The following is a 22,858-nucleotide window of genomic DNA, read 5'->3' as shown; positions in this document are numbered from 1 at the left end:
TTGGACCATCAGTTTTGGTTGCTCAGAGCCTCTATCTTGAGGGCAAGTACGCCTCCATCTCCCTGCTACTTAACCTACGTTAGCTACTACAACAGTGAGGATATACTTTGACTTGAGAGACCAATACAAAATGTTCCTGACAAGGATGCTAGGCCTGAAAGCAATATCAGATGGTGTTGGTGAAGATGCCATCAGTTCCCATCTGCCATTTTCTGATGAGTATCTAGTGACATAAGCATAGCGCGTCCCGGTGAAAACCCATAATACAAAGAAAGGACAAGAGTGGCAATAACCATGGTCAGCATGGTTCGCTGCACAAACCAAAAACCGCAGTAGCATTGCTTTCGAGCACGTGCTCATAATTATTAAAGCGAGGATCCACATGAGGTGGGGCTGGTATGAGGCACTCATGACCATTTATAGGGTTCCACACAAGGGGCTCATTCCGAGTTGCCAAGGACATGCCAGTGGAGGTCTGTTAGAGAGAAAGATGCTGCTGAGACATGGTTAAGAGGATCCCTGAAAGGGAGAAATCGGGCGATGCGAGTGGAGTTTGTGAAGACATCAAGCACAGGTAATCCATGGAGTGCCTGAAAGCGGGGGAGGAAGCGATTGCCAATGATGAGGGAGTACCAATGCTTGCAGACAAGGGAAGCACAAAGCAGGCAAGAGCGGTGTGGTGGGAGGAGAAAGATGTCCATGAGCACATCGTCTGGTAGTGGCATGATGACGCAGAGAAGGAAGGGTAGTGCGACTTATCCTCAAGGAGCAAAAGCATAGGGCATGGATAACATTTTCTTCACAGCTGACCTGATAGGACCTCTTAACAATACCAATACTGATATGAAGCTGACAACACTGTTGCAAGATGAACCAAGGAACCATGAGGGTTCACTGCCTTCCCTTGACCTTAAATCGAGGTGATTAATTTAGTAGCAGTAAGCAGAGATAGTGTAGCGAGGTTTCACAATTCCGCCTACTGTAGGTGCTTTGATATATATCTTGACTCAATTTCCTTTGATCCACAAACACGCAAGCATTCTCCTGAGCCTCTTCCTCAACTAATAGTACAACTTTCCCAATGAAAACCAACCTGCACATAGATAAATTCTGAACTTGTTACTGAGTAGATACTGAAAGTGCTTAGTACAAAATCAAAAGAGATACAGAGCAACATTTTATTATTTTTGTTACAAAACATCTTTATTTGACCTCATCAATGCAGCCACAAGGGATTCAAGGCCATGGCAACAGCCATGGTTAAGGACATGAATTGATCTTATTGCTGGGTTATGGATCAACTTTATTGCTGCCATTAGAATGAGAAACTGATGTACTAATGCCTAGGATTAACTAGGCTTGTAATCTCCATATATAAGGGAACCTTGAGATTAATAAGAAATACCAATTCACTATTCTCTTTGTCTCTCTGTTCATACAATTTCTAACATGTTATCAGCAGCTCTAAACACTGAGCTAGAGAGAAAAGAGGTGAAGAGATCACCAATTTGAAAGGTAAGATGGCTCGCAATTTGCCGATTTCCCTTGATGCTGGTTCTTCTCTTCCTCGCAACCTCCGTGCTCGCCATCTGCGTCATCTCTTGCGCCAGCAGCTCACCGAGCTTCTCCGGGCTCCAGTGCGTCGTCCTCGACGCAGGAGGGCCCGTGGCCCCCGGTCTCCTCCCGCTGGCTTCACCAGCCGTGGAGGACGACGCCGCGACGACGGCACCGCTGCCTGCAGAACTACCAGAGCTGGTGGCAGCGAATCGAGCACCCTTGCCACCTGCCGCGGACCTCCGGTAATGCCCAACACCTGCACCGTGCCAGAACGCATTCTGATGGAGTTGTCGCACCACTGGGTGTCCCATGGGTGGACTGCAAGGGTGCAGCTGCAGCCCGACTGACTGCCGCAAGAGGTGCCGGACATGGTGACGTCGTACTGTCCTCGCCATGGCTGGACAAACTACGCTCGCCGCGATGACTGTCCTTCATCAACAGAGCATGGCTTCACCAAGGCTTCGCCGCACCGCGCCATCTCGCCCGGCTACACGCCGGCAACACCTCTGTACTCTCCAACACCGGCTGCGCCACCAGAGTTCCTCCTTAGAGGCACCATCGCCGCGCGCCGTGGCGCCCTGCCCTTCTACATGGCCGCGGGTGGCTCCAGCAGCATGGCCGTGCCGGCGGTGGACGGCATCGCCGAACCCGAGCCCGGACTCGCGCCTCCATCCCCACCACCGGCGCCTTGGTTCCCTGGCCTCCCGACTGCAGCCGTGGCGGCCAACGCGCACCCCGGCCTCCCCCGCATCATCAAGACCGGGCATATCCCAGCCGAGATGAGCGCCGGCGGTGAGGCCCGCCGCCCTCCACCCACAGGTGAGGGGGAGGCTTGAGCGCGGGAAAGGGGGGACACGAGGTCGGGGAGATAGGGAACGGCGCGGCGTCGGCGCGCAGCGGAAGCAGCGATGGCTGACCGACGGCAGAAGCGGCGGGCGGCATCGGGCAGGTGGCGGTGGCAGGTGTGCGTTAGGGTTTAACCCTAACCACGCATGTGCCAGGCCTTCAAGGCCGCAGCAGGCATGGGCCGGTGGCCCACCAGCCCGTGCGCCCCGTACCCCCGCCCTACTAGCCTCCTGGACCCAAAGCAGCGGTGGGCCGAAACTGAGATGGCTCGGCCCACCGCCTAGTTATCTTTATTTATTTTCTAGAATTTTAATTTTAGTAGAAATTTACATTCCAACCCCTAGACTTTGATCTATTTACATTCAGCAAATAATCAGAGAGAATATATTTGCTTTTAGCACCCTGTAACTCTCTGTTATTATATATATATGAGTTTGTTTCAGCACTTTATGCATTCCCATGTCCTTTACTTTTACAAGTACTTTGCAAATTTATATTCTTGCCCTACTTTAATTTTATTCAATGCAATACTACCCTTTAAATTGGAAGAATTCTTTGAAGTTTGAGACCACATGGATCTACGCATGCCTAGCAACTATCCCTCCAACTCAGAATTTTCAACCAAAAATGGAGAATTTACTTCCTAGTTTGAGTTCATTTTGAATTCCCATAAAATTGCATAAAAATGCCATAATTTCTCAAATTTGTTGGCAATTACAATGTAGGTGAGATGGCAACCAAAGAGTTTGATATCCTCGCTCTTGATGGTTCCAATTTACCTTCTTGGGCGATGGATGTCAAAGTGAATCTGTTGACACTTGGACTATACAGATGTATAGATGAAACAGCTGCTGGGACTATTATCTACTCTAACATGTCCAATTACTCCTCCTTGAAAGTGATGAGGAATCATCACCATCCGGATTTGAAAATGGAGTACATGTATGAGGAGGACTCACGTGCTTTGTGGACAGCTCTCAAAAATCGATATGAACAGCATAAAGCTAAGGCAACGCATGAGTGGAACCACTTACGCCTACAGGATTTCAAAACTGTAGACGAGTTCAACCATGTTGTTCATAAGATATGCTCTAAGCTCCGGTTTTGTGAGAAAGAACCTTCTGAAGCGGAGAAAATTGAGAAGACTTTGTCTACAATGCTCCCATCAGAAACGATCATTACTCAACAATACTGGGAGAAAAATTCACAGTTTATTCTTCACTCATTCACACATTGAAACAGGCAGAAAAGAGCCATGAGCTCACTATGTGGAACTCAAACCAACGTCCATTAGGAACTGCACCACTACCTGAAGTACATGCGAATGCAAAGAAATATGGTCCCAATGGGAACACATAGACTGGAAATTCCTCAGGCAAGGGCAAGCGCAAGAGAGTCAAAAAGCCACATGGGAACGTCCAAAAGGGGAAAGGCATTTCTAAACCCAAAAATGATAGTGGCAACAAGACCGCCTGCTTCAGGTGTGGTTGCTATAATCATATTGCTAAGAAGTGCAGGACCCCTAAGTATCTTATTGATCTATACATGAAGTCCATAGGTCGTACACAGAACACCCAGAAGTACGAAGCACACTTCATCTCTCAAGTGCTAGAGACTGGAGCTATGGACCCCATCCCTGAAGGAGCGGGACCGAGCAACACCAAGACTCCGCCAAGTGAAGAGGAAGGCTCTATGGACATCGACAACATGCTCGTGGAATACGCTTCCAACGACATTTTTGGAGACCTCAAATAGGCTCCATAGATTTAGTGTTTCAATTTGCAAAAGTATTCCTTGTAATAAAGATATGATGTTGCTACCCTTTTATCAGTTGTAATATTGCACCTGCTATCTTAATATATTCACATGTGTTTTCTATATTTTGCATTTATTCTTATGAATTTAATTTCTGCATTATATAGATTGTTACGGGAATCAATCCAATGAAAGAGGAGACGTGCCTAGTGGATAGTTGTACCACTATTACTACACTTAGGGAAGTCAAATTTTTCCAAACTCTCACAAAGAGAGAAGGACAAGTTTTGACCATCGCGGGACACGATGCCATGATTGTTGGTTATGGAAGGGCCACTATCATACTTCCAATGGGTACACAAATATATATATATATATATATATATATATATATATATATATATATATATATCAAGGAGGCATTATTGTATCCCAATTCAACATGTACCCTACAAAGTTATAGAGATATCCGAAAAAATGGAATTCATATGGAAACATATGAAGAAAACAATGAGGAGTTCCTCCTCTTGACCAAAGATATTGGATGTGGCCAACAGACACTTGAAAATGTGCCTTCTCTCCCATCTGGATTGTACTACACATACATCAAACCCGTACCACATATTACATGCAAAGTGATTTTTCAGAATGTCGATATATTCAAAACTTGTCATGAACGCCTTGGCCATCCCGGCATTGGAATGATGAGAAAAATCATGAGCAATTCAAGTGGACATGATATGAGTGACAGAAAATTCCTAAAATCCTCAGATTTTGTGTGCACCTCATGTGCAACTGGAAATTAATTTTGAGACCCTCACATCTCAAAATAAAGGCTGAACCACTAAAGTTTCTTGAACGCATTCAAGGTGATATTTGTGGCCCCATTCAACCATTGTCTGGACCATTCAGCTACTTCATGGTTCTAGTAGATGCATCCACAAGATGGTCTCATGTATATCTATTATCGACATGGAACCATGCCTTTGCAAAATTGATTGCACAAGTCATCAGACTTAGAGCAAGTCAACCTGAACACAACACAAAATCAATCAGGTTGGACAATGCTGCATAATTTTCTTCCAAAGCTTTCAATGATTATTGTATGGTATTAGGAATTGAAGCTCAACATTCTGTACCATATGTTCACACTTAGAATGGTTTAGCTGAATCTCTTATCAAGAGAATTAAGCTCATTGCAAGACCACTATTGCAAAATTGTAACCTACCAACCTCATGTTGGGGTCACGTAGTCTTACACGCTGGTGACTTAATACAATTGCGCCCAACTGCATACCATAGAACTTTCCCGCTACAATTGGTTTGTGGTGATCCTCCTAGTATTTCCCATCCGCGGAAATTTGGTTGCGTTGTATACGTACCGATCTCACCACCAAAGCGAGAATGGGGATCTATATGGGGTATTTATCTCCGTCGATCATTAAATACCTGGAGCCCCTTATAGGGGATTTACTCACAGCCCGGTATGTTGATTGTATCTTCAATGAAGAACATTTCTCGGCATTAGAAGGAGAACTTAAGTATCACAAAAAATGCCCAAAAATAAATTGGGATGCCGTAGACACACTAAGGGAGGATCCTCGTACCACAGAATCTGAACTTCAAGTTCGGAGGATCATTGATTTGCAGATTGCTGCAAACAATCTTCTAGACTCATTTAGTGTGAGTAAAAGTGTCACAAAATCATACATTCCTGCAAGGAATGTGCCGGAAAGAATATAGGTACCAAACAAAACTATTCAACTCCATACCTCAAAAGAAAGTGGGAGAAGTACGGCAAATCCTCGCAAGCGCACAAGGAAACAGAGGAAAGAATCCTCTAAAACAGTAAATGAAACTCAATCTAAGTTGAGAGACACCAAGTGGATTTACCCAATCCACCTCCCACATCCGCAGTGCACTCAATTTCTGATGATGGAACATTGGAACGCCCCAACGCTGTCGTATTGGGAAATACCGATCCGCCAACTAGGGTACATGAAATGTCCATAAACTATGTTGATTCTGGAGAATCATTCGATCGTAAGACTACAATTATCGACATATATTTTGCCTCATCAGTTGTAGATACCATCCAAAATGATCCAGATCCTAAATCCATGGTAGACTGCAAAAAGCGCTCGGACTAGAACAAATGGAAGGAAGCAATTGAAGCAGAGTTAGCCTCCCTCAATAAAAGAGAGGTATTTTCATCAGTGATACCTACACCTCTAAAAACCTTCCGTGTGGGTTTCAAATGAGTTTTCATCCGGAAGCGGAATGAGAACAATGAGGTGGTGAGATATAAGGCGAGACTTGTAGCACAAGGGTTCACGTAGAGACCCAACACTGATTTCAATGAAACATATTCTCCATTCATGAGTGGAATTACATTCCGATATTTAATATGGGTCACTAGATTCGACATATATATTAAGGTCCCCGATGGGATCCCTATACCGATTGAAAGTGCAAATCACAATATGTATTGTGTAAAGCTCATAAGATCACTCTATGGTCTGAAACAGTCGGGAAGAATGTGGTACAACCGACTGAGTGAGTACCTTTTGCAGAACGGTTACTCCAATAACGATGATTGCCCATGCGTCTTCATCAAAAGATCCTCCACAGGATTTTGCATTATATCAGTGTATGTAGATGATTTGAATATTATTAGCAACACACAAGATATTGATGAAGCCCGCAATCATGTTAAGACGGAGTTTGAGATGAACGATTTTGGGTAAAACCAGATTTTGCTTAGGTTTGCAAATCGAGCACCTTGACTCAGGAATTTTAGTGCACCATTATGTCTATATCTAGAAATTATTGGAGAAATTCAATATGGACAAAGCATATCCAAATAAGACTCCCATGGTTGTTCAATCTCTCGATAAAGAAAAAGATATTTTCCGACCACGGGAGGAAAGATAAAAGATATTAGGACCAGAATATCTCTATCTCATCTCATCGGAGCACTTATGTACCTTGCAAACAGTACCAGGCCTGATATTGCATTTTCAGTGAATCTGGTTGCAAGATATAGTGCTGCCTCAACTAAGCATCATTGGATCAGAACAAAACAAATCCTTAGATACTTGAATGGTACTAAAGATCTTGGCTTATTCTTTAAGAAAACTGATGACCCTAGCTTGGTTGGATACACTGATGCTGGCTATTTATCTGATCCCCACAATACCAGATCACACACAGGTTTTGTGTTCCTTCATGGAGGAATTGCTATATCATGGAAGTCATCTAAACAAACCTTAGTGGCTACCTCTACAAATCGTTCTGAGATCATTGCATTATTTAAGGCATCATGAGAATGCGTGTGGCTCCGTAGAATGATAAACCATATTGAGCAATCATGTGGTATTGGTTCCTCAGAATCACCTACCATTATCTATGAAGATAATGCTACTTGTATTACACAGATGCAAACAGGTTACATCAAGATCAATATCACCAAACATATTGCTCCTAAGTTGTTTTATCCCCATGAGCTTCAGCAAAGTGGAGAAATAAATATCTTATAGACAAAGTCTTGTGATAATCTGGCAGATCTCTTCACCAAATCCCTACCTACATCCTCGTTCGAGAAATGTGTTAAGGGAATTAGTATGAGACTCAGAGACTTGTAAGCTTTAGGGGGAGACTCTCTGAATGATGGACCTTGTTAGACGCTTCACATTGTACTCTTTTCTTTTATGGGTTTTTACCATTAGGTTTTTCTCATACAAAGTTTTTAATGAGACAATGATGGATGCAAGCACGTGCGTTATCTCATGTTTTCCCACAGGGTTTTTTCTAGAGATAAATCAAGGCATGGATTACTTCTTAAACCTCACAGGTTCATGATAGAATAATCACCAGACATATTATTTCTATTTTTTTCTCCACAGGGTTTTTCATAGGAATTAAAGAACATGTTGATCTCAAGAAGGACTCGGTCAAAAGGGGAAGTGTTACAAAATATCTTTATTTGACCTCATCAATGCTGACACAAGGGATTCAAGGCCATGGTAATAGCCATGGTTAAGGACATGAATTGATCTTATTGCTGAGTTGTGGATCAACTTTATTGCTGCCATTAGAATGAGAAACTTATGTACTAATGCCTAGGATTAACTAGGCTTCTAATCTCCCTATGTAAGAGAACCTTGAGATTAATAAGAAATACCAATTCGCAATTCTCTTTGTCTCTCTGTTCATACAATTTCTAACAATTTTGATTTTGAGGTGAGGCTTGACCCCATTTCCATTTATCAAGAAGGGAAATACAGAAGTATTTTACCCAAAAACAGGACATGCTATCACACAGTTCTGGCTATCAAAAACAGCAAAAATAAACATAAAGTGAACCCCTCCCGTCCTCAGCTTCTGAGGGTATACAGTCCTGTATGGTAAGTCGCAGCATATATGCACAAATAGATGTTCTTAGTTGTCACAGATTATCCTCTTTTTCTCGATCTCTTTCATTCACATTGCAAAACCCATGTTGTAAAAAATTGCATGTGAAGCAAATTTGTGGGTCTAAATATAGATCAGTACTTTGCTTAGCCCTAGATTAACTCCTCAACCACAGGCGGACCCAGCACAGTGTTTCTAAACAACTAGAAGTTAGTAGGTATATAATGCATGTATATACTGTAACTAGGTTAGATCCGAATACAAATAGCTTACAGTAAGGGGCTTGGGGTGCTCCGTTTCACACAGCAAGGAAGGAAGGGAAGGGGCAGGCATACCTGGTGGGTGCTTGCCCTCGGCAAAGGGCTGAGAAGAATTGGGCGAACGGTGCTGCCGCTCGCCCAATCATTGCTACCGGAAAAGGAAGACCAAGACAGAGAGCGCGAGAGAGGGAAGGGAATGGGGGAGCTGGGCTGCAGGGGAGGGGTGAACACCCTTAGGCTGAGTCCAGCGCACTGCGGACGCGGACGCGCATTCGGCGTGCCCCCAAGCATGGGTCCCACCAGCGAAATGCACTTAGCAAATCGCTATCTCCAGCAATAGCTCGCATACGCCCGCGCATCCCTTTCTGGCGGCGACCAGGCATTGGCTCCCGTCACGCCGTGGAACCTGAGCAAGCAAGGTCCGCTCCCGCCGCCATTCTCGTTAGTGTGGATAGGACCGAAACGGTTGGTTCTGGTGGAATATGAAGAAGAGAGAGAACCCGTGGCTATACGCGCCCACGGGAGGTACTCGCAAAATAGGAGGCCGCTTACGGTATCTGCTGGAACCTGCTATAGTGGCGTCGGATGTGCTTTTTACGCATATAGGGCCATTTACGGTGCCCGCTGGACTCAGCCTTACAACCATCACTCCATCAAGCAGCGTGCAGTGATGCGCTCGGCCATCTCGACTCTCGAGGGCTGCGCATTGCTAATTTTGTTTTACCAGCTTTTTTTCCCCTTCTTTACCGCCTAATAACGGCATGTTTGGTTCAGGGGGCTAAACTGACTTGTTATATCATAGAGAATCTTGTTATTTAAAAGTAGTAAATAAAGTCTAATTATAAAACAAATTGTAAAACTTCCAGGCTAATTCGCAAGAGGAGTCTAATGAGGTATATTAATCTATGATTAGCGAATGGTTCCTGTAGCATTACTATAGTAAATCATGAATTAATTAGGCTTATTAAATTCATCTTACGGATTAGCACCTATCTATATAAAAAGTTTTGTAAATAAATTTTATTTAATACTTCTAAATGGTAAGATTCTAGTTTAATGTGAAAGGCTAAACTTTAGTTCCTAGGAACCAAACAAGGCCTAAGTCACCCTTGTTTGCATGCTACTCCGTTCTATCTTTTCAATGCAATAATCAGATAAAAGAATTGGTTGGTCCATTTTTCTAATTCAAAGAACTAAACCCATTCTAAAGTTTCACGGAGTTTTCTGAACATCCATTACATTTTTCTAATTTTTATTTTTGTTTCTTAATTCCTTAAATAGAGATGACATTATCGGGAACGAGACATCTCTGATCCATCAGGTATACGGGATTTGCAAAATTTCAGATCACGTCTCAAGAATGACGATAATGATGAGTTATAGTTAGCAGGGGTTAAAATTTTGCTTTAAGAGCTGCTAGGAATTCGGTGCATAGAAAGAAGAGCCACTTCCTTTAGTTCCTTAGAAATTTTAATGACTCCTTTCAGTGCCATAAAAGTTTTAGAAGTTCTTTCAGTGCTATAGAAATTTTATTCCCTAATAATTGAGATGCGAAAAGATAATTTTACTCATAGGTCCCATGCCCAACTCGTAATTCCTTTCTCTCTCCACACTCCCTTGCCCATGGGCGCCTTCCGTTCCTCGTCCTCGAACGACACGGTCTGCCGCCGCCGGAGCAGGTCGGTCACCAGCCACATCGGGCTGGCGGGCGCGCGCCGGGGAGTAGGGCGTCAGCGTCCTCGGGGACGGTGCGGCGCTGGCGGCGGACTCAACGGACGCGGTCGACACGCCGGCCAAGACCGCAGACGAGGCGACGGACACGATGGCCGTGGCGGCTGCGAAAGCGTCGGCGAGCGTGGCCTCGTCGGGGTCGTTGTCGGGCGCCGCACGGCGGACGCCAGGCAGGACACCTCCCGCGCCGACCGCCGCTGCGCCCGCAGCGCCGCCGCGAGGCGGCTCGCGTCGCGCCGGCGCAGCATGGCGTGCGTCTCGGCTAGGAGTTGTCTGAGTTCGACGAGCGACTGGCGGAAGCTCCCCACAGGTCGGCGAGGAGGAGGAGGTAGTCGAGGAGCTGCTCCGTCCAGGGGTGCCGCTGGAGCGCGTCGCGCCCCTGCGGGTGGTGGAGCAGGTCCGCGAGCCCGGCCAGGACGCGCCCCGCGCGGCCGGCGCCGTCGGCGACCCAGGCGGGCCTCTTCTGCATGGGCGCGTCCGCCCACGCCAGTAGCGCGCGCGCCGCGTCGTGCATCGCCGCCGCCAGCGGGTGCAGGCGCACGGGGAGGCTGGTGGACCGCACGCGCGCACCAGCGAGGTGAGCGTCCGACGGAACCCGACGGCCATCGCGTGTTTTTAGGCTCTGCTGCTTCTGCGGCTTTGGCTTGCTCTTGCAGTCATGCTCTGCTCTGGTCGAGAAGAAGAGAGGCCGGCTTCTGTCACACGGCTGGGAGTACGGGCGGACGGCGAGTTGAACGAGCCAAAGAGGATCAGGGGTGAAATCGTCTTTTCAAACCACACTTAACAGGATACGGATGGAAATATGGACAGAATGGTACTGAAGGGATAAATCAAAATTTCAATGGCACTGAAAGTATTTCTTAAAATTTATAGCATAGAAGGGAGTCATCAAAATTTCTATGGTAACGAGGGAATTGGTCGGAGGACGGATGGAGGAGGTGGGTTGCGGGCTGATCAGCAAGGCAGGGCAATGCCGGGCATGACCTGTGAAGGATGATTTGTGGCCAGCGTCGGCGCCAGACAGGGGTGGATCTAGAAGTTTTTAAGATCCTGGCCTTTCTGGGCGAACCTCATGTATCAAGAATTTATTTAAAAATATAATATTTACCCTATACAATAAAAGTAAGATAACATTTGTGTTTCGCCGACGGTGCCTGGGATCACTCTATAGTGGATCCACCGGTGGCGGCAGAAGAGATAAAAAATGAAGTGTGTAGCATGAGGTGCGACGTGGAGCGGATCCGGCAACATTCCACCTATTGAATGGGGGTGGGTTGGCGGATGCAGGGAGTATGTCGTACACGACCTCTTTTAGGTCATTGGATTTGAAACGACAAATCATATTCACTGTCTAAAATTGTCAGCATTTCTAGGCATATAAAAGAATTACATCACCTTTCTATTTTCTCATTCTAATAGGAAATATTAAGCATGTCTATGTAATTAGATTCAGAAAACCACGCACCTACATAAAACAACATCATATCATTGTGTCCTCCTCCAACCATTCTAGGCTTCATTATATCATCTAAAGATCGTTTTGGACATGGAGCAGCTGCAGCAGCTATTTTAATACCACATGTCTCCTGATATCTTTGGAACCAATCTTCTCAAATTGGACATGGAAGTGTAGTTATACTTGCATCCATGAGAATTGTCTTGCAGCCGGCATAGTTCATTTCTATCACAGTGAGTATGTTTTAGAATATGTTCATCTATCAATAGGTTTCTCCGAGAATTTTAAAAAATTTTCTGGCAATTACTCTCATTTATTCTAGAGCTAGATCCATTTTTTTTGGAAGGCTATAAAATCTTTTTTTATGTCCTAAATATTTTATTTGGATTCCTCGTTTCTCAAATTAACTCCAGAGTTTTTCTTGGAATTTTTGGGATTCTTCTGAATATATTTTTCATGGTTTAAAATGTTTATATGGACTTTTCTAGATTGATTTTAAGCTTCAAAATATATTCTGGAAAATAAAATTCATTTTCTTTCCTCTCGAGCTGGATTCAACTCATTTGCGTCTAGTCCGCCTTAGATCTGAGAACCGTGCTGTTGAGCTCGACCACCGCTTTGATCTCGTCATCTTTCGAGTTCCGCCATAAAAAAGTATCACATCAGTTCAATCTTAAACCTAAGAGGGGTTTCAATTTAGATGTTTTTACAAGATGGAATTCTACGTATGACATGCTCGAGGAAGCTCTTGAGTATAAGGATGCCTTGACTCACTATGCTAATCTGCAAAACATTCAAGGACCCAACCTTGAACAGTGGAACCTGACAGACACAGACAGAGTATGTAAATTTTTGAAACATTTCTCGGATACAACAAAAGTCTTCTCACAGCATAATACTCCGAGTGCTCACATGTATGTTGAAGAGGTTTGGGAGATAAGGGGACTGCTTTGATGAAAAAACAGAAGTGATACATTTTTGAAGGTGTTGTGTGATGATATGAAATCGAAGTTTGACAAGTACTGGGATGAACCTAACAAAATCCTTTTGGTAGCATCTTTGCTAGACCCACGGTACAAATTAACCTTTTTGAAGTACTGTCTCGTGAGAGTGTATAGAGAGGAAGTAGCTGAAAGAAAAGCAAAGTATGCTCTTATTTGGTTTAAAGCATATTATTCTCATTATGAAAATATGCAGCAAAGGAGTTCCCAAAGTAACATTTCATCATCTCCCGAAGTTGGTGGTTCTACAAGTATGTTGTCTTCGGTGTCTGGAAAACGTAAGCTAGGGCTGGAATTTGCTTTGTTCAAGCAGAGAAACAGACCTCAACACTCAAAAAGCTCAGAAGCTTATACTTATCTCGATGATTCATTGGTTCCTTTAAGGGAGAGTGAAGAATTTGATGTGCTTAAATGGTGGAAAAGAAACCAGGATCAATATCTTGTATTAGCAAAGATGGCTCGCGACTTTTTGGCCATTCCATTGTCAACTGTGGTCTCTGAATCAACATTTAGTACAGCTGGCATGGTAATTAACAGATATTGTAGTTCTCTAAGTTCAGAAACAGTGGAAGCGCTAATATGTGCAAAAGATTGGCTTAAAGGGTACCTCTCGGATGATGAAGATGACGAAGGTATGTAACATATTTCCTTTCAGCTGCATGTCTTGTTAGTCCTATTCTTAATCACCTAGCAGTGTTGATGAATAGATAACTATCTGTTACTTTGGCACTGTATCTGCAGTGATTTGTTCCCAATATGTTTGTGATACCTATATGGATAGGTTGTTGTCCAAGTGATGAGTGTATTCTAACTAATGATTGTGTGTTTACTATCAACAAATAGTCTCATGGATGTAATTTGGTGCAGGGTCGTGACAGATCAAGTGCTGAATTAGTACTCCTTTCCAAGGTTTTGCAAGTTTCTGGATTCAAGGCGGCAAAACAGTACTACGTATATTATTAGGGGCTATTCTTCACAGGTTAGATTTAGTTTAATCCATAGTTGATTCTGGTGGTCCACTTCTTATTTTGGTTTTACTTGTACTCATGTGAGTTAATTTAGCCTCAAGGCATGCATGATGCTATGTATTATCTGAAGAAATATATCATCCGAGGGTATTTTTTGGTGAATTGTTGTAAAAGAAGTTTGTTTTTTTAATTATCAGAACACCTATGTAGTGAGAGTTGATGTTTTGTGATATTGAGATGTGTATGTGAAATATGCATGGGTACAGTGTCTCGAGGACTCCTGTCAGCACTCAATAATAGTACCTATTGGATTGGTTGGATGGATAATATGTACCTGAGGTTGGATTGGATATGATAGGATGGTGGGAACAACTTAGTAGGATTGGATTGGACGATAATATCACATCAATTGGATGTTAGTTGGACATAGTTCGTTTGATTTTGGATGATAATCCAATCCCAGGAGTATCTCTGGGCAAATCAAACACCCCCCTAAGTAACGAACACGTCCAAGCTAAGCTACCAGTCAACGCGAATTGACTGCGGGCCTGGCTGAGGTGCCACCTGCTCGTGCTTCGGGACAGTTGGCGCTTCTTGAACCCCTCGCCAGCGGAATCGAACTCGTGTCATGTCACTGTATGCTCTCTCTGACCTTCCTCCCCTCGCATCCCTCCCGAATCCGCCTCGCCGGCGGTCAGGTCGTCGCCCCGGCACCCGCCATCGCCGCCCAAGCCCTCTTCGCCAAGATCGAACCGCGCGTCCAGCACAGCGCCGAGCTCCCCCTTCCACCGAAGCAGGTCCGCCTCGGAGCTCCTCGCTCCTAGTCGCTGCTCTCCACCTCCTCCGCCGCCGCCCCGCTACTGGCGCCGGAAATGCAGATCCGCACGGACCTGGATCGGTTCCTTCGTCCGTGAGCAATCATGCGCAAATCGGTGTAGCGGTTTGGTGGCCGCGGTGGGGTAGTGCTGATATCGTGATGTGTCACCGTTCTGATTCTCTGTGCATCTGTTTGATCCCAGCTTCAGGCGATGCCTCTGGTGGAACCGGGGCCTCGTCGCTGACCGCAGGCATGGAGGAGAGTGGCGACGGGATGCCAAGGCAGCGGTGAGTCTATCCCGCTGATGCATTTAGGCTCAGTATGGGGAGCAGAGCTTCCCACCTGGAGCTTGATTCTTCGGGAATCTAGTGGCGATTTGCTGTAGTACAATGGGCGTTCAGCCTCCTGTAGCATTAAGTTTCAGCAGAGTTTTTCAACTAATAATCTGGGAGTAGGCATTCAGTTATTACTAGCACACTGCTCTACGGCAATATATGATGGGTTCTGCATCTTAGTACACTTTTTGCTGACCAGTAAAACAAAATAATCGAAGTTGTTCTTTGTGAATTACAAACTTGATAAGAGGACTGAATGCATAATGTTAACTTGATTATCTCTTCCTCTTTTAGGAGGGATGTCAGTTCAACAAATCACTCGAGCAACTCGGATGCGGTTGCTGAAGGCACGGTAATACCACATTGATCCAGTTCTACCAGATAGAACACTCCAAACAGTTTTGTGTTTCCAAATATGGAGATCGATGCACTACTTTTTAGTTTTTACAGGAGCTGTTCCTTGATATTTCAGATTTTTTTTTGTAAATTTGAAAGCACCGTTTACACCAAAATGACAAAGTACTAAAATCAGTACGATCTTGTCTTGGACCATCATAAAGAAAAAAAGACGCATCATTTATGTTCACTTTTAGTTTCAGAAAAAATATATCATATTTATTTGTGTTGCCTCTAGGATCAATATGCATTTTTAGATGATCGACCAATTATTATTTTTTATTTATCTGTACCAAACTATCAAGAAGGCACTTTGTTACCTGATTGATACGGTAGTAGGGCAATGGACAAAATATTGTGTTACTGTAACAAAATCAGTCAACGAGGAATTTGCATTTTAACTTGTTGTCAAACAATTATCATGCATGCAAATCTATTTTTATGTAGCATCAATGCCATGGCCACATGTTTGATCTTTGCCTGATTCATTAATCATTAGAAAAGTTGATTCACGAACTTATATATGTACTTTGATTTTGATGGGATACGGTGCTTTAGTGCTGGTATGATCGCATCTGTTAACACCATCCCCCATTCTGGTCCAAGGTGGGATGTTGGTTTTTTGTAATTGGACTATTCTCTCTTCTTAATACAAAGATACGCAGCTCTCCTGCATGTTCGAGGAAAAAAAGTGTAATTTGATTTTGTTGCCTGTTTGTGATCCAATTGAATGACTCCCTGGTAGTTCTACAACTTCTGTTAATTGAATGGTATATGCTGGTGCATAGCTTAGGTCATTTTGTAACTATGGTTGCAGAGTGGTGTACCACATGAAACTGCGAAACATTGCCAAGATGCGGAATCAGAAAAGACAGGTAATGTCTTGTTGATTGATCATTAGATCCTATGACACACCTTGATTTTTTTTTTGAGGAAACAGGAGGAGCTTGGCTCCTACTGATTAATATATATAAATAAAAAAAGAAATAAGAGTTATTTATAAAAGCAGAAGAGGAACAAAGAAGAGGTGGCATAGCCTAGTTGATCTAGCCATATTTCTATCAACGGGAAGTATCTCTGTTTTGCCCTATGCATAAGCAAGGCAATTCATGTCTAAGTTTTGCTTTAACTGCTGCAACTGATGGGGTCTCCCTATTGAAGATGAGATCATTTCTTGTTGTCCAAACACATCATGAAAGAAGGATCACAATCTCCATGTAGAAAGGCACCTCCAGATTTATGCAAAAGTTGTGCAAGATCTCGAATGGACACACCATGATTCAATTGCTCGAGAAAACAAACAATCCATGGTTCAAATTCCCATACCCCAATCCAGGAAAGACCATGCATGACACCTGCATGTCATCTCTCATACAATTTTTGTACTCCCTTTCTGCAAGAAAAAGGTCATCTAAAGTGGCACCTGTTTTCCTCAAGCATTATATGCAAAGATATACAAGGAGTGCAGTAGTTTAAAAAATTCAGTTAGGTACTTTATTATATGGTAGTTTTGTGCTCATTCTTGCATCCATAAACATAATACCATCAGCTTTTATTGATCAATATCGCCTGGCTTCCATTGCTGTAGTTTTATTATTGGCTACATTTGCATATTCATTGAATAGAAGTGTATGGATTATGTGTTTAGATCATTTTTTTGGTTTCAAGCAGAGGACCCACCTTGCAAGAAGAATCTACACGGCTTCAATGAGTGCAGTAGTTCAAAAAATCTTGAAAGGACCAAATGCAGATGGTCACCAGAGGAAAGTTTTTAGGACTATAATTTTTATTATTCATGCTGTTTATCTTTTTCATTCCATCTAGTCTGCGAAGAGAAATAAACTGATTTTCCTTCCAGGAAGATGAGCTACTCGCTCAATTGGTAAACAAACATGGGACCAAAAACTGGCAAACTATTGCATGTGCTATACCTGACCGAAATGCACATGCATGCTTATCAAGGTAACTTATTATTTGCACTGTATTATATATATTTTTTAAAAAAAATGTTATGAATGTGACAAACTTTGCTCCATTTTATCTTGAATTACTACATTCGAAATGATATTCTAAAAAAACGTTGACCAACCTAAGAGGAACTAGTTGGTATTGTATAAAAAGAAATAGGCAACCAAATTTGAGCTAGAGGACTCGAACCTTGGTAGTGGAGGTGTACACCCACACCTTCCAAACCTTGGTAGTGTAGGTGTACACCCACACCTTCCACCAATTGAGCTATGCTCATTTCCTTATATCCTATTGTTTTGATCATTTAGTAGGCTATGTTTAGCTTGCATTTCCAGAACAAGGTGCCGTGACGACCATAGCGATATTTAGTCAGCAGCTGCCAGCCTGCCACATTGTCATCCTAATACTGTTCTATGCTGTAGTTAGCAGCATGGCATAACCTTCTTGCTGATATAGTTGCATGTATGGCCACTGCTAGTTTGACCTTATTCAGATTTCTCCAAGTAACAACCCAGATGGTTGCTTGTGACAAATCACAAAATATTTTTCTTAGGAATCATGATTCTGTATATTGCAATCCAACCTCTGCATTAGAAACTATTATGGGAATATGCCATCTTCTATCCATTTCCAAACTAGAAAATGTAAACAGAGTAAGTTATTTGAGTTTGGCACCTTATACAATCTTTTAACACTCATGCCTCTTCAGGACTTCTCTAGGAAAGGCTGTAAAGGGTCAAAAGGAAAAACAAATCTGCATTCCAAATTTCTTCCAAACCACATGTCCTGGAAGTTGTTACACTATTAATTTAATCATTGTTATAAATTAGAAGCCTTATGAATTTGATCAGTAGTGGTGTGAGCACGTCTGTTATAGCATTGACCATATGCATTCAAATTCATTAGCTACTTAGTGTTTTTTTCCACTTTTGTGCTGATGGACCTTTGACACAGATGGAAATACATTCTAGACCCAGCAATAAACAAAGAGGCTTGGTCACAACAAGAGGAGCTAAGATTAATTCGTGCACATCAAATATACGGAAACAAGTGGTGTAAAATGGTCAAACATTTCCCAGGGAGGTATGATTGGATGGTCTCGCACCCACCTCCCTTTATGTTAGCTACTACTGTTGTCTGTTGATTTTCATTATTCCCTTAGTGCGAACTCATTATGCATCTACCCTCTTCAAACTACTGTGAGGGTGGCACTAAAAGTATTGACATGGTGTACAACCAGGACAAATAATGCACTCAAAGAACACTGGAGGGGTTCAATGAAAAGAAAACTGGATTCATATTTAGCCTCAGGATTGCTCGAACAAGTTCCCGACCTTCATGAAAGTCTATCAGTTCCACAGAGCAGTCAGTCAGATATTCCAAAGGACAGCAAACTTTCATCTGATAGAATTCGATTTTCATCAATTTTATCGACAAGCTCCAAATTTAAACAAGAGCTCAGAGAACTAAGTGAAGATGCTTATACTTCAGTAGGAGAAAGCTCTGACTTCATCTATGCTAAAGCATTTGATGCCGATTCAGCCAAAGTCTCTGAAAGTATAATAGCTAAACCACAGCAGTGTGCGACAGCAAGAAAGAAACTGAATTTCGTGTCAAGCCCAGTGAAGCTCAAGGTTTGTGCTGCTGCCAAGGCTTTGTTGTTGTTTTATGCACTTCGTTTTTTTGGTCATTGGATGAATATGCAGTTTTAGGTAATTGATAAGTTATATCTCTTAGATACTGATTTATTTATACCAAACTGCAAAGAAAGGCCTTTGTTAGTTCATGGATTTTAAGGCTGCAGTAATTCTAGACCAACTGCTGTGTTATTGTAGAACATAACCCTAACCGACGAAGGGCATGCATTTTAACTCATTGTCAAAAGCTTACTGTGTATGCATCTTTTGCTGTAATAAGAACATCCATGCCTGCTTATGCTTTCACTTGTATGCATCTTTTGCAGTAATAAATCTTAATTTTGTTACTAATTTCTGATCCGACTAAATGATTTGTTAGCATTTAATTTTTGTAGTTTCATAACTTGTGTTGATATAATGTTATCCCAGTGCTTATATTTGTTTTAACTGAGGATGCAGAGTGATGTACCACCTGAAACTGTCAAACAACATCGTCATGAAATGGAATCAGAAAAGACAGGTAGTAGTTAGAATGCATCTTCATTATCGGTTGGTCGTTTGCCCAATTAGTTGGGGGATGTTTTCATTGTTGATGATTAAAATAGTTGGAGTTTCATTTAATGTACTTCACATATCCCTGTTTATGCATACAAAGCTGACTTTACTACTAGGTGCATCTATCTAGTGATGGGCTTAACCGCTCAACAGCCCCACCCCATCCCCACCTTTTTTCTTTTTTGCGGAAGGCACTTGGGTCAATTCCAATCCTTATTTCACATGTAGTTGGGTACTTTGTAGCATTATAGTTTTCATGTGGTCTCTTCTTGCATCATTATGATTATATTGCTGTTCCTGTTACAGATACATCATGGTTAGCTTTCATATAATACTATCATAAGCCCTCTTATAGGTTAAATTTGATTACTTGTTACATTCACATCTTTGTAAAATAGAAGTGTAGAGCTTATGTATTTAGATTTGGTTCTATGTCAAGCAGAGGGCTCACCATGCAAGAAAAATGGCTACTGCTTCAAGCAGGGAAGTAGTTTAAAAAAGTCTGAAAGGACCAAAGGCAGATGGTTAGCAGAGGAAAGTTGTTATCAACCACAGCTTTAATTAACCATGTCACCTTGGGTTTGTTCCTTCATGGCTACTGAGAAAAAGAAATTGTATTTTCTTCCAGGAAGATGAAATTCTCACTAAAATGGTTACCAAGCATGGGCTGAAAAACTGGCGAACTATTGCATCTGCTATACCTGGCCGAAATGCACAACAATGCCGAATAAGGTAATTAACTATTGATTTATAGTACTGTACTGTTTGTTCCTTTTTGTAGTTCTAGATGTGACAATTTTTATTTAGTTGATCTTAAATCAATGTCTTGTATTGGTAACATCACTTTTGTTGCCAATGTTTAGCTTGCATTACCACCACAGTCTGATGGAACCACCATGCAATCGTCAAACTACCACTGTTCTACTCTGACAAACCTGACCCAACCCGCCTGAGAAAAACCCGACCTGACCAATACGTGGGCCACGTTCGGGCTGAAATTTGCGACTCGCTACAAAAATCGGGCCGGGCATGGGCTGATTTTTTGACCTGAAACCCGACCCGACCTGAATATTATACATAAAAAATTGGGTTTCACCTGACCCAACTACGTGTCAGGTCGGGCTCGGCCAAAAAATCTGGCCCGGTGGTCGGGTCGGGTTCAGGCCGAAGAAAAAACACCGTTTATTTTTACCTGACCTGACTCGATATCGGGTCTAACTCTGAAGATGCGCCTCTGTCAATACATTTGCTCACTGTGAACTTGTACTTATAAAGATTTTGATCGTGAACACCAAAACTTTTGTATGTAGGGTTCATATAATTTTCTGCGGTGCAAAATCCCTTCAGACAGCATATCATGATCCTGTTTGACACTACTCATTTTGTTAACTATCATTGCTAATTAGAAGCCTTTAATGGGTTGGAGCACTGACTAGTGAGAATGTCCAGTATGCATTCACACTCTGCATTCAAATCACTAGTACTGATTAATATTTTTTTCACTCTGTGCTGATGGGCCTTCAATACAGATGGACACGCAGTCTGGACCCAGCAGTAAACAAAGAGGATTGGTCAGAACAGGAGGAGCTAAAATTGATTCGTGCCCATCAAATATATGGAAGCCAGTGGCTTAAAATGGTCAAACATTTCCCAGGGAGGTACGATTGGATGATCTTTACTGTAAAAGAAATAAAATGCACACTGCCTATTGAAAATGCTTTGTACGTGCAACCAGGACAAATCATGCACTCAAAGAACACTGGAGAGGTCGTATGAAAGGAAAACTGGATTATTATTTAGCCTCAGGAATGCTCGAACAAATTCCAGACCTGCAAGAAGATCTATCAGTTCCAGAGAGCAGTCAGTCAGATATTCCAAAGGATGGCCAGGGTTCATCTGAAAGAAATCGACCACCATCTTTACCAATAAGACCCAAACCTAAAAGTGACCTCTCAGAACTTGATGAAAATGCTTCTACATCAGAAGAAGAAAGTTCTGACTGCATGTATAATAAAGGTCTTGATGCTCATTCAGCCAAAGTCTCTGAGAAGGTAATGGCCAAATCAAAGCAGCGTGCAAGAGCCAGAAGGAAACTGGATTTTCTGTCAACCCCAGTGGAACTCAAGGTGTGCACCGCTGCAGCAAGTTGTCAAAGGCCTCCCCCAGAAATGGAACAAACAACTCCAGCCGGTGACAATATCTCTCCGTCAGATGTATGCCAAGATATTCCACAAAATGCTGCATCAGAACGTGTGGATGTGGTTATACCAACAGCTGCTAGTAACCCTCCCAATGATGTTCATTCATGGGCTACCCCAGATCCATGCTCACCAGAGATACATGAGGCGAATGCGTCAGATCCTCTGGACATGTCCTACTGTGATGACTTGATAATCGATTCTCCTCCTTATCTGCATGGCAGTAGCTTCATATAGAATGAAGAGTGTTACTTAGACAAAGTGCAACTTCAAGCATCACGCTTGCTCCGTTGCACCCTTTTGGTAGCAAGAGATGAACTGAGGTACAAACTTAATGCTGTCCTCCTAAAATCCAACAGCTCCACGTATAAGGAGCTGGTTGCCTGTTGGATGGAACTTTTATCTTGGCAAAAGTTGGAATAATTCTGTTCTGTTCAATGTCACCGTCTCCCTGGTTTATAGGGCAGTTTTCTAAGTTTTGAAGGCGAGTTTAATTTGGTTGTTTATCCTACTTGCTGGTTGGAAGCTTTGAATTTGAGGGAATGTAGGCCATCTACAGAAATCAACTTTTCCTATTTTTAGGAAGGCCAAACATCAAAACAGTGCACGAGGAGGATACCTAGCTTCAAGGTAGCTTGTGCAGATTGGCCATGGTTATGGTTTGAATCCGATTCAAATTTTAAGCTTTAAACTTTTTTTCTCTAATGATGAATAAAAAAATTGGAAACTATTTGGACATGATGTAGTTCTCAATTTAAGTAACAAAAGAGGTTCGTATGAAATATATTTTAACTTTTCCTAGAATACAAATTAAAAGAAAAGTATAAAAAAATAAAAGGAAAAGTAAACCCAATTGCGTTAAGGGCTTAAGGCCCTCTGAGGCTTTGAGCCCTACGAGCGCTCTTGGGCTGCTTTTGTTACCCGCTCATGTGCTACAGGCCGCTTCAAGAGTGAGCACCCACGCG

At 42.8% G+C, this 22,858-nt stretch overlaps 2 protein-coding genes and 1 pseudogene across 2 annotated transcripts; 1 reads left to right on the top strand and 2 right to left on the bottom strand.

Annotated features, from left to right (window-relative positions):
• Positions 1–869: 869 nt before the first annotated feature.
• On the bottom strand, positions 870–2,518 carry LOC112874009. Its single transcript, XM_025937180.1, has 2 exons — positions 1,505–2,518; positions 870–1,093 (listed from the first exon to the last, which is right to left on the bottom strand). Exons 1-2 carry the CDS (start codon positions 1,950–1,952, stop codon positions 1,062–1,064), a joined length of 480 nt encoding a protein of 159 aa, XP_025792965.1. The 5' UTR covers positions 1,953–2,518; the 3' UTR covers positions 870–1,061.
• A 7,775-nt stretch (positions 2,519–10,293) lies between these two features.
• Positions 10,294–13,680, bottom strand: LOC112895551 (annotated as a pseudogene).
• A 917-nt stretch (positions 13,681–14,597) lies between these two features.
• LOC112872378 (transcription factor MYB3R-2-like) lies at positions 14,598–22,631 on the top strand. The gene is made up of 13 exons (XM_025935463.1): positions 14,598–14,784; positions 15,007–15,091; positions 15,434–15,491; positions 16,353–16,410; positions 17,207–17,302; positions 17,398–17,497; positions 18,458–18,586; positions 18,744–19,137; positions 19,600–19,660; positions 20,138–20,233; positions 20,328–20,427; positions 21,225–21,353; positions 21,431–22,631. Exons 1-13 carry the CDS (start codon positions 14,616–14,618, stop codon positions 22,128–22,130), a joined length of 2,175 nt encoding a protein of 724 aa, XP_025791248.1. The 5' UTR covers positions 14,598–14,615; the 3' UTR covers positions 22,131–22,631.
• The last annotated feature ends 227 nt before the right edge of the window (positions 22,632–22,858 follow it).

This window comes from Panicum hallii, chromosome 1 (genome assembly GCF_002211085.1).
Source record: "Panicum hallii strain FIL2 chromosome 1, PHallii_v3.1, whole genome shotgun sequence".
Classification (NCBI taxonomy): Eukaryota; Viridiplantae; Streptophyta; class Magnoliopsida; order Poales; family Poaceae; genus Panicum; species Panicum hallii.
This window is presented reverse-complemented; position numbering and strand designations above follow the sequence as displayed.